This window comes from Hipposideros armiger, unplaced genomic scaffold (genome assembly GCF_001890085.2).
Source record: "Hipposideros armiger isolate ML-2016 unplaced genomic scaffold, ASM189008v1 scaffold_52, whole genome shotgun sequence".
In the NCBI taxonomy this organism is placed as follows: Eukaryota; Metazoa; Chordata; class Mammalia; order Chiroptera; family Hipposideridae; genus Hipposideros; species Hipposideros armiger.
This window is the reverse complement of record NW_017731402.1, coordinates 3063841-3081845: the sequence shown is the minus strand read 5'-3', so window position 1 is coordinate 3081845 and position 18005 is coordinate 3063841. Positions and strand designations below refer to the sequence as shown.

Below are 18005 nucleotides of genomic sequence, written 5' to 3'. Positions count from 1 at the left end.
GCCCCAGAATATGTTGAAATAATTGTATTTTGTAGTTGGTCTAGACAACAAAATTTATATCTCATTCGAATGATTCTTCTTATTGATAGCCTGAGTGTTTAAAGCATGACAAGTGTTCTTAGTATGTAAATCCTTCTGTGATACATGCAAAGATCTACAGTGCTAGCAGGCCTCAGGGTTAGGGCAACATTGTTTTCTGTGCATAGGGTTTAGACTTTGGAAAGCTAAGGTACAAATTCAGCATACCTAGATCTCTAAGGTGAAGGATGAGAAGCGAAGTGTGGCCTCTGAGCATGGGTTGGGTGGTAGCCAGGGATGAGCCCAGAGACCAACCTGCTGGGGCAGGGCTGGCCCAGGAGTGTTTCTGGGTAGCCTGTTGTTAGGCTGGACTAATAACTTTGGGACTTGAGTGTAGTTTGGCTTTTCATTGACTGTATGATGACAGCATATGCAGTCTGACTATTAAGTCCGCAAACTTGTTGCAACAATGTTGCTAGCCTTTTTTCATATCAGAAGGATTATTCATTATGATTTTGGACCAACTGGACAAACAGTTAACCAAGTTTACTATTTGGAAGTGCTGAAAAGGCTGCGTAAAAAAGTTAGACGACCTGAACTTTTCACCAACAATTTATGGCTCTTGCATCATGACAATACACCAGCTCACACGGCACTGTCTGTCAGGGAGTTTTTAGCTAGTAAACAAATAATTGTATTGGAACACAGTCCCTACTCACCTGATCTGGCTCCCAATGACTTCTTTCTTTACCCGAAGATAAAGGAAATATTGAAAGGAAGACATTTTGATGACATTCAGGACATCAAGGGTAATAATGATGACAGCCATTCCAGAAAAAGAGTTCCAAAATTGCTTTGAAGGGTGGACTAGGCGCTGGTGTCAGTGCATAACTGCCCAAGGGGATTACTTTGAAGGTGACTGTAGTGATATTCAGCAATAAGGTATGTAGCATTTTTTCTAGGAGTAGTTCGTGAACTTAATTGTCTGACCTTGTATGTGTCACAACTCTGAAATATCAAGGAATGGCCTTAGGTAAATCTAGAGCACAGTCTTTTCAGAGTGCTTTTAAAAGATGCTTTGAAAAGATTTTCATTAGTTCCAGATATCTACAGTAAAGTATAAATCCAGTGGTGTTTAAAGGCTGTTATGTAATTTTGTTTCTTGGGTTGTGAGCTGTGCAGATGCTCTTGGTTTGTTCCTGACTTGGCTATGAAGATTTATGGATTATTTAAACCCCTCATTTATTGTTGATGCTCTTCTCTTTATTTTTATTCTATTTTTTTTTCCCAAGAGCTCTGGGAAGTCGCAGGAATTATTGTGTTGATATATTGAGTTCAGGCCAGTTAGATTTGCTACTTGTTGGGAATTTATCTTTGGCATTGATTTATGATGGATAGTTGAAGGTTTGTACTTCAAAGTAGAGGTGGAGTGGGAGGTAGAGGGGTTGGGCGTGGGGGGAGCATCTGGACAACTCACCCAGACCTACAGAGGACAATGACAGTGATCCTTGTTTCTTAAATAAAAGGATGATCTTCCTGACTCAACTAAGAGCTCCATAGTATGCTCCCCCCCACACCTGGTGAAGTTACACGTTAAATATTACAAACGTTCATTATCATTAGTAATATATGATAAAAGTTATAAGTAGCATGATAACAATAAGGCTGAAAAAGTAATTTTTCAGTCATGGGAGTCCAGTTGTATTCAAGAGAGGCCTTGCAGGGGATAAGGGTTGATGAAGAGGGGATGAGAAGAATAAAAAATACTCAAATGTAATTTGGTTGGCTGTTTTACATTTTATTTCACTCCAGAGTTTTAAAAAAATGTTCTCTCTGTATAATCTTATGCGTACAGGGGTTGGGAGTGGGTAGGTGTTGCTAAATCAAACCCAAGCCCTCACCACTGGGTGCTACTGCTCCCCAAAAAGTACTCAGAGAAATTTTAAAGAGAAGCAAATATTGAATGAGAGGAGAAAATGTCACTGCACAAAAAAGTTCTGGAATGAATTGGCATTTTTTCCCCCCAGAGCCATGTTTTTTAAGAAATGCAATAGAAAGCTTATTAAATTAAATTGGCACTTCTTTAAAACCTCAAAACATTTTGAGGATGTTTTAATAACTGTTGGATGTTTTTGTGGGTTTATTATGTGTTCTCTTAAAATGCAAATCAGAGTAGATGTTTGTATGGGGCCTGAATTAGTTACTGTCTCTATTTGAGCAGCCTGTCCTTATTTGCATTAAATACTAGTTTCTTCTGGGTATGCCCTGAAAATTCTTATCTTAACTCTTATCATGTAGTTAAGTGGCAAAAAAAATAGCATGTTTCATCTTTGGGAGAGAAAAGAAAATGTGGTCATTTATGTCTTAATTACATAACTTGTTACACAAGCTAGCCACAGCTTTTTCCTTTTAGGTACACAGTCATCTGGAGAGGCGAAATCTGAATTTGTAGATGTAAAGTAAGCAGTATCTGACTGTTTGTAGGAATTAAGGAGCTTAAAACTATAAAACTACACATTGAAACAGTGTTATTAGTTTGCTAGGACTGCTGTCACAAAATGCCTTAAAACTGAGTGGCTTCAACAACAGAAATGTGTTGTCCCACAGTTCTAGAGGCTAGAAGTCCAAGACCAAGGCCATACCATATTCCCTCTGATAGTGCTTGGGAAGGACCAGGCTCAGCCCTTTCTCCAGCATCTGGTACTTCCTTGGCTTGTGGCAGCAGAGCTCCAATCTTTGCACGGCATTCTCCCTGTGCACGTGACTATCGCTGTATCCAAATGTCCACAGTTATAAGGACACCAGTCACACTGTGTTTGGGCTCATCCTGATGACCTCATTTTAAGTGATTACATCTGCAATGACCCCATTTCCAAATAAGGTCCTATGCTGAGGTACTGAGGGTTGGGCTTCAACATATGAAGGGGTGGGGGGACCCACACAGTTCAACCCACAGCAGGCAGTTATGGCCAGCAGTGGTGTACCCTGAGTTTTTGACACACGGTGAAGATCATTTTTTAACACCCCTCCTCTATGGGACAAAATTATTTTCAATTAACAATCCTGAAATGAAATGAATCCGAATGATGGCTGGAAAAGAAACCCAGGCAGTGACATTCTCTTTGACTGAACTTGAACTCATTTTGAAGTTTTGAAGATAAGTCAGAACTCACTGTATGTTTCGGTCTTTTAAATATTGAATACAAATGGAACTCCAGGTGGTCCCAGAGGACAATAGAATTGAAGGAAGTGTTCTGTTTTCTGATCACTTGTGTTAAATTTAATTTCTTCTGTCTCTTGTCTTTATAATTGTTTATTTCAACTCTGCTGTATAAGCTCCGGAATATAAAATAACAAGGGGCTGGGGACACTAACTGCCTAAGTGAGCATCAACAAACCCCATAAACGTAACTTTTGTAACACATACAGCTGAGCCTGCATGTGACCGGTGGGCTGTGTAGCCAGGAGTTCTCAGAATTAGCTCCCAGAGAATCTAATGTTTATCACAGGATAAGTAATTTTTTTAAGTGCTTATTTTAAGCTTATGTAGTATTAAAACTGAGCAGTAGCTATAGCAAAGAGATTTTTGAGAGGAGGACTATTTTACCACTGACATTACCCGTTCATGGTGATAATAAAGTAATAAAAATTATACATCTTTTGAGTTGATTTTGTTAGTTTTTTGAATCCTCTACAAGGGCTGCACTTCTTTACTACCTGAAATCGGGGCCAACCGCTGCCCCCTCCCCTTTGTAGGTCCCTGTTGGCTGCTGCAGCCTTCCCTTGACTAGCTGTGGAGGTTTAGATGAGTCACATGAATGATTCTGCACCCAATTCCAATGTGTTTGTGGATTTCCCACACCGCCAGACAATTCTCCAACACTGGCTGGGTGTCCCACAATTCAACACAATTCTGATGCTCTCTACCTGGGCATAGCATCAGATCCCAAAGGTTAAGGGCTCAGTCCTACAAGGCTCCCCACCCCCTCAACACCTATTGCAAGTTCAGGTTGTCATCTGTGCTTCTGACTAGCTATAGATTGGAGGTTCCAACAGCCCCCTTTTTGTGTTCAATTAATTTGCTGAAGTGGTTCACAGAATTCAGAGTAACATTTTACTTATTAGATGATTGGTTTACTATAAAAGGATATAACTCAGGAACCTCCAGATGGAAGAGATGCACAGGGCAAGGTGTGGGGGAAGGACACGGAGCTTCTAAGCCACTCTCCTCGAATACCCACATGTTCACCAACCCAGAAGCTCTCTGAACCCCATCTTTTTTAGTTTTCAGGGAGGCTTCGTTACAAAGGCACGGTTGATTAAATCACTTGCCATTGGCAACTGAGCTCAATCTCCAGCCCCCTGTACCCTCCCCTGAGGTCAGGGGTGGGGCTGAAAGTTCCAACCCTCCAATCACGTACTTAGTTCTCCTGGCAACCAGCCCCTATCCTTAGGTTACCTTGCTGCTTTCCAAAAAATCACCTTTACTACTCTCATCACTTAGGAAATTCCAAAGATTTTAGGAGCTTGGTGCCAGGATCAGGATGAAGACCAAACATATTATTTAGAATTATAAATCCCAATATTACATACATGATCTCTCGTTCTGGGAGAATGGGCTAAGGCAGTGGTTAGTGTATCTTTTTTTTTTTTTGAAAGTCATAATTCTTAAAATACAAATGCTGTGGTTCTCCATAGTCAGATTTAAAAGAGATAGCAGCTGGACTGCTGGGTCCCGCTGCCCTAAGGGCTCTGCTAAGGAGCACTGCCAAGGGGCACCTTCCTGAAGCCACCTGACCAGTCGGTGTGGGGGGATGGGTGGGGTCTAGGGCAGGAGAAAGTAGAGCAGGAAACCATGCAGCCGTAAACACTGCCTCCCCCGAAGGGGGCAAAAGACATTTCATATACGATTAGAGACCTAGATTCTAGGTGATAGGGGAGACATTCTCTTGCAAGGATGAAAACATGCTTGCAAACAGTGACCTCCACTTTCTGCCTCTCCCCCTTCCTCAGTTTCCACAGAGGTCCCATCCTGAGCAGAGAGATCAGAGGATGTCAAGATGACTGGGCACCCGTCCATTCTAGCTCCAACACAGATTTAACTGTATGTCCCTTAGTTATCTGTCTCCTCAGGGGTAAAGTGCATGGATTATCTCTTCTCCAGCTTACCCCACAGGAATGTTGTGAGGGACAAGTAAGGCACTGAGTGTTGTGACTAAGAGCATAGACTTTTGACAAGGAATTTTATTCCAGTTACCACCTATACGTCCTGGGGCCAAGTGTCCCCATCTGTAAAATGGCAATGATAATTTGACTCTTAACAAATAAGATAATGCGTGTCAAGCCTTTATCTCCATGCCTGATACATAGAAAGTGTTGTCAGCTCTCTTGTAAATGCTCACCCCCATCATCCCAGGAAAACATGGGGTGCTCCAGAAGCTCTATTATAAGTATTATCATGAGTCCTTAGACCTCTCAGGTAGGTAGAAACTCAGACACTTCTGTTTGTTGATTTGTTCAAATGCTGCAAGCCAGACGGATAGAATTGTTGATGGTCTGTAGGAAACTCTGGAGACCATTTGAGCCAAATGTGTTTCCAAGGGACATAAAATATTAACCAGGTGTTTGCACTATGTTCTTGGTCCCAAACCTCAGGTGTGAATTCAGCTGTCTGGGGAGAGTTTGCAATCTAAGTTGAGTCCTGTAAGCTGACTTTAAGTGCAACAGAGGAGACAGTGATTAAACACCAGATGTGGCCTACGTCCCTGAGACTTCCGGGACCCAGAATTTGAGGTGTTAACTTTCAAATGGAATGAGAAGTCAGACACTGTGACCAATCCAAGGCATGTATGAAACCATGACAGTGTCTAGTAAAGGTCCCAAGAAGGTGTCCTAAGCGTACTGGATGTGCCAATCAGACATAGTGCCATTTAAATCTTGAAATGTGTTTACACATGACTATCTGCAAAATTTGAAACATTTACATGTAAAAAGGTAACATGAAGGAAGTTGTATGTTCAGTCCAAGCCACAGACCTTTAGGATAAGGAACTATTAACTTTTTAAATCACTTTGTCGCTGGACTTCAGCCCAGGGCCCTGAGGCCTGCTGTCCTTAGTGCATGAAGCACAGAGGTTTAGTGAAGGTCATGGTTTGGGGTCCACCGGCACAGAGTGGAGGCCAGCAAGGGCTCTTAGAGGACAGAGTGGACACAGACTAGATTTCATGGCAGCTCGTGATCTTTAGGGGGAGAATTAGAGTCTTAGGGTTACTGATGTGCTGGGAAGGTGCAATGATACAAAAGACAAAAATCAATAGGGTGCATATCTCCCTCCCTGACATGCAAACCATCCTTTTTCTGAGCTCAGCGACAGCCTCTGGGTGAAACCAACCAGCTCTCATGCCACTGTTGTTGGTTTTGTAGTCATTTGCAGGGATAAGATGCTAGTAAATTAAGTGCAGGTGAGCGTGACAGTAAAGAAAGTAATACCCTGATGTCACTTTTCTCCCCCTTTGAACAGCTCTGTGACAAATCTTAAGAGATTTTGGGGGCAAACCGACCTGGTTGACCCCTCACTGTATGACCCTGGAGAAGTCACCTAACCTCTACAAAGCCTGCAAAATGAGGACAATCCTTCCTTTTGGGTGTGATGTGAGGATTTCATGAAATGACCCCAGCACATAAATAACTGTTCAGTAGTCTTCAACAAGGGGAGGGTAGGTGTTATCAATTGCTGGTTATTTTGCAAAGAGAAACACGCACAGTGGATCTCTTCTTTCAAAAGGCACAAAAATTCTTCTCTAAAGTATGCATTTGTGTTATTTACAAAGCTGCAGTAATAGGAAACAATTCTGATTTCTGTCTTCCCCCCCTTTCATATTAATAATATGAATATCAGTACGAATATTGTGTCCATGGCTGTTGTTTTTCATTGCTATACTAAAATAATAATTTATAAAATCATTATCCCATTGGCCTTTCAAGTGGTTTCTATTCCTGCTTTTTTAGCTAACAATGACAATAAAAAATTTCATGTGAATAGTTATTTTACTTCTTTCATGATCTCTACTGGAAGCATTTCTATAAATGAGATTGTTGGGTCACATGTTGTAGATATCTTTATAGTATTCTTGGTACATAAAGTTTTGCCATATTGTTTTCCATAAAGAATGTACCAATTTCTGGGCCGGCCAAGTGGCGCGATGGTTAAGAGCTGGCTTGGGATGCCAGAGGGCCCCGGTTCGGATCCCACATATGAGGGCCAGTGACAACTGCCCTCTACAGCTAAGATGCTGAACAACAGCTCAACCTGGAGCTGGGCTGCCATGAGTCACCAGCAATGGCGAAGGCTGCAGCCCCTGCTGCAGTGGGTTGCCATGGGCTACTGTATGTAGCCAGCAGCCAGCGTGAGCGACCAGCAGGCGCAGTGAGCAGCCGCCCAGAAGCTGGCAACTGATCTGCCTCGCCCGGGAAGAGCGCAGTGATGGTGCCAACTTGGGCCAGTAAAGCAACGTCCTCCACAACTAGACTGAAGAACAAAAGGATAGCAACTTGTCTGTTCCCTTTCCCCAAATTCCCCAGCGCTGTTCCCATCCCCCCAATTCCCCAATTAAAAAAAAAAATCTTTAAAAAAGGAATGTACCAATTTCAATGCCAGCAGCAGCAGGGGTGTGTGTGTATGAGTGCGTTCATTCAGCTTTACCACAGCCAGCATTCGATGTACTCATTGAATATTAACTTAATAGGCATAAAACATATCATATGTTTCCATCAGTTTGCCTGTCTTTGAATTGCTAATAAGAGTAATCTTTACCCTGTGTGTTTATTATTTCCATTTACCTCGCACACCTGCCCCTTCTATACCCTTTTATTCAAGCCAGCAGTTCTGATTGGATCTGAACAGGGAATATAAATGGTGTCTTTGTACAGTGAAATTTTTAAGGTTTATGTTTAGTTTTGGCAAACTGTGCTGATTCTTAGATCTTTCTGTAGTGTAATATTTGCTCAATGCAGCCATCTATCGATAGGTTGATGACTCCAAACGTTAAGATGAATTCAACTCGAAAGTCTTATTTTTGTTTATTTTACCTTGGAGGTTTTGCTTCCAGGCAGCCGTCACTTGTAAAACCTCTATGATTTTATAGTATTTCAGCATGAATATAATTTTTAAAAAACTAATCATAGAAGCAATAGTGACCAAGTAAAAACGGGGCCATTGTCCCTAACAAATAAGCATGAAGCTTGAATGTAAAAATAACAATGCGTTTCTCCTGGTTACTTTCAGTGTTTTTTATAAAAACAATTGTGGATTGAGGCTGAGTCTCCAAAATAAACATTTGGGGGAATTCTGGCATTATTATCCTATGGGAACCAGTTCTAGTCTTTTGTTTATTTCTTTTCTTAGTTTTTCAGACAAAAGAATGGCAACCCCACCCTGTCTTAATTTTAAACACATTTTTTCTGGTTGCCACCGCCCTGATTCCTGTATTCTTAAGGCCTTGATTCCTCTGACTGCAGCTACACTCACCATGAGGGTTGCTGACCGCGGCTGCAGAGGTAATACAACCTGGAGCAGAGGCCTGTCTGCAGATCACAGGGTTTGCTCTCTTTTGCTGGCCAGTTTCTCCATTTCCTTCGCCTAGGTTTTTCTTGTGACTAGGGAGGCTCTAAACTGGTGTGTAGAAGAGGAAAGCAGTTGACACCTGCCGTTGGGGAGCAGGCTCTGATACCCTGCCCCCAGACAGAGCTTGAACTCCAGTCTGAATCTATAGTAGATATGTTCACTGCATCACACCTACCACAGACTTGGCTCTGCAGAGAGGGGGGCTGGATCCAACCTGACATCACCACCCCTTCTGACGTTACGCTTACGACCTTATCGTAAGGTTACCGCTCACATAACCTCGGGCGAGTTCCTCAACCATGTCAACTTTCTCATTGGTAAAATGGCGGTGATATTGGCCACACATCTCAGAATAATTCCTTGACAATTGTGTGAGAATGATGGGTGTGAAAAATACGTAGGGCACTGCTAGGGCCTGCGTAATATTAATGAGAAATAATCGTCATTATTAGGAGATGGTGGGGAGCCCATGGCAGAGTTGGGCCTATCGCCAAGAAATCCTTTAACAGGAAAAGAAAAAAAAGAAACCAACCTAAAGCTGCCCATCTCTGAAGGGTCCAAATTTTGAGGTTTCCCTGTACCTTTTTCAATGGTAGCCCTCGAAGTTATGAAATGTGACATGGTAGTCGGTCTTCTCTGTGGCAGAGGGCACAGGGGTAGACTTGCGGAGGAACAGATGACGCTGTAGACCCAGAGAAGCCTTTTCTATCATGAGAAAAGGTCCGGGATGACTTGTCCCCACAACGGCGATGTTAAAATGGCCCTTAGTTTTACATTACTTATCCCATGCTTCCAGGTTTTCTAGGCTTCAGTTTGGGAGGAAATGAAAAATATAACCCCGTTTGTCCTGGGGACAGTAATCGTGTCTCAATAACGGTATAAAGTTTAAATTTAATCTAGATCCTAGATATGTTTTATTAGTGTTGCTTCATCAGATTGTCCGTCTAATTACAACTGTCATCAAGCTTGTCAGATTTTACGCTCAAGAGCATTGGGCAGATTCCAAACAGGGTGCAGCATGTGTCTGGACTGACTAGGAGAGCAGGGATTTATGCTGCCTCTTTGATGGGGCTCGTCTTGAGAATAAGGTGGAAACATTAGTGGCCATTTTAGGTATCTTACCACAGAATGATTATTATTTGTGATTAATGATATGTGTATTAGTTATCTATTCTTACGTAACAAATTACTCCAAAACATAGCAGCGGAATACAACACACATTTGCTATCTCATAGTTTCTATGGAACAGGAATCTACACACAGCGTAACTGCATCCTCTGCTTCAGGGTCTCTCCTAAAGCTGCAATTAAGGAGTCAGCCCAAGCTGCTGTCTCATCTGAAGGCTGGACTGAAGAAGTACCTACTTCCAAATTCATGTGGCTGTTTCATTTAAAAAAAATATATTTCCAGTTGTATTGAGATATAATTGGCATAAAATTTGCTTTAGTTTAAGGTGCACAATATTGCAAAATGATCACCATAAGTTTAGTTATAGCGTTCCTTTTGCAGTATAGACATAAGTCAAATCATTATGTTGCACACCTTAAACTAAACTGCAAATTTATATGTCAGTTATATAAATTGACCACACAGAGTTACAGACTTTTTTCTCGTGATGAGAACTGTGAAGACCAAGTCTCAGTAACTTTCAAATGTACAATGCAGTATTGTTAGCTATATGTACATGCCATACCTGTACAAAATTCATTTCCTTGAGGGTTCTTGGGCTGAAGACCCCAGTTCCTTTCTGCCTATTGGCTGGATGCTCACTCAGTTTCTTGCCATATGAGCCTCTCTGTGGGGCAGCGGCTTTATCAAAGCCAGGACGAGGGGAGAGCTGGCTGGCAAGAAGGAAGTTACAGCCTCTTGTAACCTAACCGTGGGCGAGACATCCCATTACCTGTGCCGTATTCTGTTGGTTAAAAGCAGCCCACTCCTATGGGAAGGGAACTGTACAAAAGACGGTGGGATCATTGGAGGCACCTTAGATTTTGCCTGCCAGAGTTGTAATTGATTATATTTTATCAAGCATATACTATAAACATACATAGTATAGAACATACAGCCATATAATATACGAATTTACTATATCATGATATATGACACATTTTATATTTTCTTTAATAATAATAAGCAAATGAAATTAGGGAAAAAATGCATTTAGAAATACCCTTTCTTGTAAAAAGTGTAACTATTGCACTGTGTTGTACACCTGAAACTAATTTTTTAAAAAAAGAAAGAAAGACCCTTTCTTGTTGAGGACTTTAAAAGCTGTTAAAATAAATAAATAAATAAAAATGACAAAGAATGAATAAAAATAAATATTGTGAATCTTACTTCCTGTCTAAGCTTGGGTCACTCTGGACACAAATTAAGCCCTACAACAAAGATTTCATTGATCAGTGCCTCTTGGCCTGTCCCAACCTCTGAATTCCCTTTGTTGCTGTGCGTGCGTATAGATTATACCCTGGCAGTAGCAAAACTCAAATTTTTTGGTCCCCACTGTCCCTTCATTTGAATCTAGAAACCTTGTGATAGCAACAAAAGTTTGTGCTTTCATTCCTTCTGACTTCAGAGGCAGAAAGTTCATTCTTTTTGCCTGGGTTCCCTTTTTTTCTCTCCTTCAGTGCCTCCCCAGAAAGGGGATAGAAGATTTCATGCATGCATTCACTTCACAAGCGTTTCATAGCCAAGCATCCAAAGATGAAAAAGGCTGGATGTCAGGGGTTCCAGTGTGGAAACCCTGCCATTTGCCCCTGTTGTCTCCTGGGGTTTATGACCATGGGAGCTGAATACTATAGAAGGCAGGATGGGAAATGCGGTGCCACTCAATTAAAAGCTGGAGAAGCCCCAAATCCAGCTCTGCTATAAATGATGCCCCTTATTTTCTGCTCCTCCCCTTTCTCCCACTCATTGTTACCCCAGCCCCTCCAGGCTTTTTTTTTTTAAGCAATTTTATTTATTTTTCTTTTTTATTGGGGAACAGTGTGTTTTTCCAGGACCCATCAGCTCTATCTAAGTCAAGTAGTTATTTCAATCTACTTGTGGAGGGCGTGGAGATCAAACCGGCAATCTTGGTGCTATGCGCACTGTGCTCTAACCAACTGAGCTAAATGGCTGCCCCGACTCCAAGTGGAGTAGCTGTTTTGTTCTAGTTGTGGAGGGCACATCTCAGTGGCCCACGTGGGAATCGAACTGACAACCTTGGTGTTAGGAGCACTGTGCTCTAACCAACTGAGCTAACCAGCCGCCACCTCCCCAGGCTCTCTTTAGTCAGGCCTGCAGAAAAGCCTAGAGCCCACTAGCCAGACAATTGCCTGCTGGGAGACAGAGAAGGAAGCCTGATGGGCCTGACCCCATCCTGGGGTGTTGACCACATGGAGATAGTGAGGTGGGGAACAACCCATGCACTATCCTGAACCCTAAAGCTGGTAATCCAGTAACACGACCCCTCCTACCTAGTGCTTCAGTTTCTGACCAATACATTTATCAAGGAACCTTCCTTAGGGAGGATCAGGTAAAGGGGTGGAGGAGAGGGGGCTGAGGACTTTTGTTCCAATATGGTGGATACAGTTTTTGAGTGTTTGTCTTGAAAATCACAGTCTTTCATGAGCACCGAGAAGGAGGGAATGGAAGGAGAATGGCTTGACTCCGGTGGCCGTGTGGAGGTTCATTGCAGGAAGTCCAGTTAGCGTGCACGTGTGGCATGTCAGAGGCGAGATGATGGTGGTCTGAATTAGGGTGGTGGCCATGGACACGGAGAGGAGGGCATGGCTTGGAGTTGTGTGTGTGTGGCGGGGGGAGTGGGTAGAAGTGACTGTATCTTATGGCTCTCATGCATAATTGACTCATCTGTATCCCTCAATAACCCAGAAGTCTCTAAGAGGTCTGTTTCCAGGGCCTAGTGTAACAGCCTGCACCTGTCTTAAAGGAGGCTGAGTAAATGCACACATGCGAGCAAGGAGTGGTGGTAAGAGACGTTACAAAGTTTCCAAGTCCATGTTATCTAGAGGGCCTGCCTTACAGGGATCATGGTTCTGACCTGGAAACTGCTTTATATGAGCGAGGGCTTGGAAGAAATGATTCCTATTTAATTTTCCTTTGGTAGTCCTAAATGACAGAGATAAACTAGTCCTCTGTTTGTCTACTCTACACATACATAGGAACATATAGCAGGGAGCTTCCCACGTGGCTTGGTGCTCCCTGCCTGTACTTTCCAGGTCGGCCTGCACAAATCTGGCCTACAGTGGACATTCAGGTGGCGAGATGGTTGGTTATGCAATGCTTTGCTTACTTTGGATCACATACTCATGTGTGTCAAGTCCACTTCTTTTTGTTTGTCTCCTCCTTAACCTTGAAGGAATGGATCCAGTCTTAACATGGAAAATAAGCACAGAGGTACGTGGCAGTAAGGATGATGAAGTGATCGCTTACAAAGTGTTTCTATGCAGTGTGCTTAATGCCACACTGGCCTGGACACTTAAAAATGGTTTAAATGGTAAAAGCAATGAGTAACTTTTGAGTACTTAGTGTAGGCTAAGTACTGAGTCGAGCATTTTACATGCATCATCTCACTTAAAAGCATGCATGGCAACTGTTGGAATTTTGGAAAATAAATGTGTGTGCGAATAACTGGGACGGTGCTGTACATATGGATGGTTAATTCACCTTTCAACCTAATGTGTTTGGACACTTGCAATGTCATTAAAGCCCCTTCTGACCGTGATCTAAAGTGTTGCCCACTGTCCCATAATATGAGGACGCCACAATTTATGTACACACTTGCCAGTCATTGGACATCCAGGTTGCTTCTGGGTTTCAGCATTTTAAATAACGCTGGACAAAACACTCATATAACTATTTGAACGTTCCCTAGATGTGGACTTATGACTATACACATTTAGATGTCCAAGAGGCTCGATTTGGTATAAAGCATCCAATCAGCTAAATAGTCCCACTCCAGGCAACGAACTCTCAATTAAAATATATTACAAACTGTAATGTAAAAGTAGAATATAGAAAATCTCTCCTTGGAAAGGAATTGTTTTGGATGCAAAATTTTAATGATTATCGTGCTGGTTATTCAACATTGCAGAGTTTTGTTGTTCTCTGTAGTAGGAATAACAACACCATCACCATGGTGGTGTGGGAAGTTTCAAGGGGCCATCATCTGTAAAGCATTTCAGGCAGAGTTTGGCATGCAGGCAACACAAAATAAATATAAGCGGCTATTTTTAACAGTACTGAGTACGTGGCAATGCGATGCTTATGTAAATAACACCAGGCTGTATGTCTGTCCTGAGATATTTGTGCAAATATTTTCCTCATATAATTATAACTAAGGTTGTCCTTGTCACTTGTGTAGAGTCACTTTATACAGTGGTATATACACAAACACAAATTCTAGATAACAGAGTGTGGATGGTGGCAGGAAAATTGGCTATGGACAGCTCCCAGGAAGTCATTCGCAAAATCTGAGGACCTAAGCTTGCATTTAAAATGTATCAGAATGAAGGCTCAGAATATTAATGTTAGCAGAAACCAGATAATTTAGGGCAGTGGTTTTCAAACTCTGCCGGCAATCCACAGTAATAAATTCAATTTCATTAGGTCCACAATGCAAATAAATGTGTGTATACGTCGCTTTTGTAAACCGTTTCACCAAACAGCACGAACTCTTACTCTGCCTGCTGTACTCTAATATTTTATAATCGGTTGCATTTTATTTTAATGTTGTTTGTGAACTAATTCAATTGATTTCGCTGCATAGAGGCCCACCATTTGAAACACAATCTTAACGTTTGTCTACCCCCTTAAAAACAAAACAAAACAAAACTTGTGGCTCATTTTTGTTGTTGTTAATTCTCACCCAAGCATTTAATCAATAATGAATGGTTTTGTTTTTATTTGTGTGACAATTTTAACTTTTGGGTCATTATTCAGACATATTTACATGTTAGTGAGATAAGGTACTGTTAAAAGGACATTGTAACCGGATGCAGGCAGTATTCAACCAAAAACTGGGCTCGGGTCAGAATTCACTCCTGTTTCTCTTTCTTTTAAACCAGGTAGTTCCAATCTGCCAGCAGAATGAGTACAAAAAGAGACTCAGAAACGACATTTCAGGAGGATTCCCAGCCTAATGACGAAGTGGTTCCCTACAGTGACGATGAAACAGAAGATGAACTTGAAGACCAGGAACCTGAGGTTGAACCTGTACAGAATCGAGTCAACAGCGAAACAGAGGAAAGACGGGAGACATTCAGAAAAGGTAACTAACTGTGCTGGGACCAGGACACTAGGTACTACCGTCCTCAACAACCCTCACGTGAGCAGTGGCAATGGCAGCAAAGGACAGATGGCCCATTTTCCATCATGCAGGAGGCATCTTCCTGCTCTGCTCCTTCTCTTAGGATACAACTGGGAGAGTGTTGATGGGCTACAGCAAGTACATATTGTCCTCAGTATGTAGGGCTGGTGGACTGTATCTGACAAGTTCTGCCGAGAAATAGAAGTTAATGTCTTTGTCTTTACGGGGGAGTTGTAGGTAGAATTTGCTTGTTACTGCGCTCAGGAACCTCGGACTTACCATACCTTTTGCTCAGTCACTTGTGACAATAAAATAGTTTTGGCTCTCTGTTTCTCTAGGAAATTTTTTTATGGGTCTCTGCTTGCCATGTGGGGCCTGTTATACAGCAAACTGTACTACCTGCCCAGAATCAGGGCCGTTTCAAGGCAGGGTCTAGACCAGTGGTTCGCCATTTTTTTTCTCTCAGGGGCCAGAGAGTGAATATTTTAAGCTCTGTGGGCCATACGGTCTCTGTCACCATTACTCAGCTCAACTGATGTTTCTTGAAAATGACCACAGACAGTCCATCATTTAGGGTAACAGAACGTAGCTTACATTTACGATTATGCTTTTTCCCCGGTGGCTTTTCTATTCCATTTCCTGCTGGCTCTCTTACCCTGGCAAAATAAATGTGGTCTTTTCTTGTAGCTTTCCTGCTCCATAAGGAAGCTGATCCTTTTCTCTTTGGATTCCAGATTTGTTCCAGGTTGAAAATGTTTCCTCAAGATCCCTCGAATTCCAGCTAAATAACTTCAGTTTCCCATTCACAGAAATCTCCATGAAATTGATCTGTTTCTGACTCTCCAGGCACAACTCTCCATAACCTCTATCAGAATAACCCCTGGTTTTATCTGGTTTCCTCAAAGTCTCTATCCCTGCTTGTGTGCCTTCCTATGTCTCCCAGAATTCTATTTTTCCTCATGTCACTCCTTGCCCCCTCAACATTCCTTCCAGGGTTCTGCTTCCTGGTTAAGCTGGGTTATTATTTTTTTTTCCAAACAGTTTTCACCTGTAGAAAGTGACAAGGCATGAAATCTGATTTAGATAATGATTACTCCTGGTCTGGTCAGATGGCGCCTCTCTTCAGCTCTTCTGCGTGGGGAGGTTCTCGATGTTGGGGACTGCACATGTCCATGTGGGCCCCCTCCCACCACAGTCTCTGAAACCTGGGGAGACCATTAATTAATGTATATTATTTGCTTGTCCTCAGCTTTCCATATCAAACATACAGAATTTTTAGACCTTACTGTGGGTTTCAGGCTGTAGTTTTAAGCTATTGAGTATTAATCTTAAGTGCTTTCTGCCTCTAAGCAGAAAGTCCCGAAATCATGATAATTGAGATAAATTAAAATGGAATCACTGCCAATCTGCACAGGAATGTGGCCTCTGTCATAACAGGTCCAGACTGGATATTGGTCGGATGGAGGTAGAGCTGAAGTAGCCCAACAGGTTAGCAAGGGAGTTCTAGCTGATTGCCCAAATAGTGAATAGCATGTTCCTTCCTCATTCCTAACCCCACTGTCCTAAGTTTCATATCACAACCCTGGAGTTTCTTCCATAGGTGAATATCTGATGAATTGGCAGAGTTGACTCAGTGGGGTGAAGGGTGAACTTTGCTGTCGGTGCCTGGTGCCACGGTATCAGATATGTGGCTGAGGACGCAGCCAAGGCACTGACTGGGGTTGGGTGGTTGGAGAATGTCGGGGAAGCACGTAGTGGGTGGAAGCGCTCAGCTCTGGTTTTTTTCCTTCACACTCTGGCGCTCAGGGCTCTCTCCTGATCATTGAGTTTGGAGGTCATATTTCTTATAGATGTCTACCCTTAAAATACAGGTATTGAGGGAACTCAGGCTTGATCTTGGCCCTTCACAGTCTTTTCCAGTAGTAGCTTATATTTTTAAAAAGAATTTGGTGTTTCTCATTTCTCAAAACCCCTGTCAAATGACTTGGCCTATGACTTTTCAAAACACCTCTATCTGCCCTTCCCAAAGACACAGAGGACATTTAGTAATCGTTAGACCTCCCCACTCCCACCCATTTTTACTCCTGTTTGGCACCCCCAGACCCCCATCTGCTTCCTCTCCTTCCTTCCTCTATCCTTCCCTTCCTTCTTCCTCTGCATCCCTTTTTCCCCCTTTCTTAATTTTTTTTTCATATTCTCATTTGGGCATATTCTCAATTAAGGTCATTGTCGCTCTCTTCAACCATCATCTGTCTGTCTTGGCATTTTACACAAAGGACAATTTTCTTCAAAGAATTCAGTTCTTTAGAGCATGAATCAGTGTGAAGTACCATCGGGCTGAGTGACACCAGGGGCCAGTGCCCACTCACAGCACAGCTGTGCCTAAAAATGGGTGACCCACGTTTGTTTCTTTAACAATATCATCTTAGTGCAGAAAGTTGGTTTTCTTTTTTTTTTTTTTAAAGATGCCCTAGACCTGCTGAGTTTCAGTGTTAAGGAGAGAAACAGTCACAAGTGCTTTTCAGTTGAAGGACATTTACTGTGGGCTGTGAAGATCAAGAACAACAGAAAACATGCGGTTTGAATGTGCCATGGGGGAAGAGGGAAGCCCACAGATTATGCTAAAGGAACTTGACCCTTAGTTCACTTTGAGCAAAGATTGACAAAAACCAGTGGGAATGTTTTCCATGCTATCGGATGAACACTGTCGTTTCCTGATGGACACATGAGAACAGTATTTCCTAGAGTGTGTCCTGGGAAACACTAGTTCTGCCAGATCTTCCTAGACGTGAAGATTGTGTGGGCCCCTGCAACCACAAACTCAGAATTCTTTATCCTGTTCTTGGAGTTTAAGGTCATCCATTAACATCAAATGATCCAAGACGTTTGGGCTTTAGAGAAACCAGTTTAATTTTATTCAGCCACAGTTTCCTTAAATTTCTTGACTTTAGAATGCTGAGTTTTTTGTTTGTTTGTTTGTTTGGCTTTTGATCCCACTATCTTGGTATCACTTAGGTCAACTCCTTGGGTAATTCTGTGACAATCAGGAGCCA

General features: G+C 42.3%; 1 protein-coding gene across 1 annotated transcript in view; it reads left to right on the top strand.

Moving 5' to 3' along the window:
* Positions 1–18005, top strand: part of ATP8B1 (ATPase phospholipid transporting 8B1) — a 127955-nt gene that overhangs the window by 47294 nt on the left and 62656 nt on the right. The window contains exon 2 of the mRNA XM_019640608.1: positions 14711–14913. Within this exon, the coding sequence (XP_019496153.1) occupies positions 14733–14913 (181 nt within the window). The 5' untranslated portion in view covers positions 14711–14732. The remainder of the gene's footprint in view (positions 1–14710; positions 14914–18005) is intronic.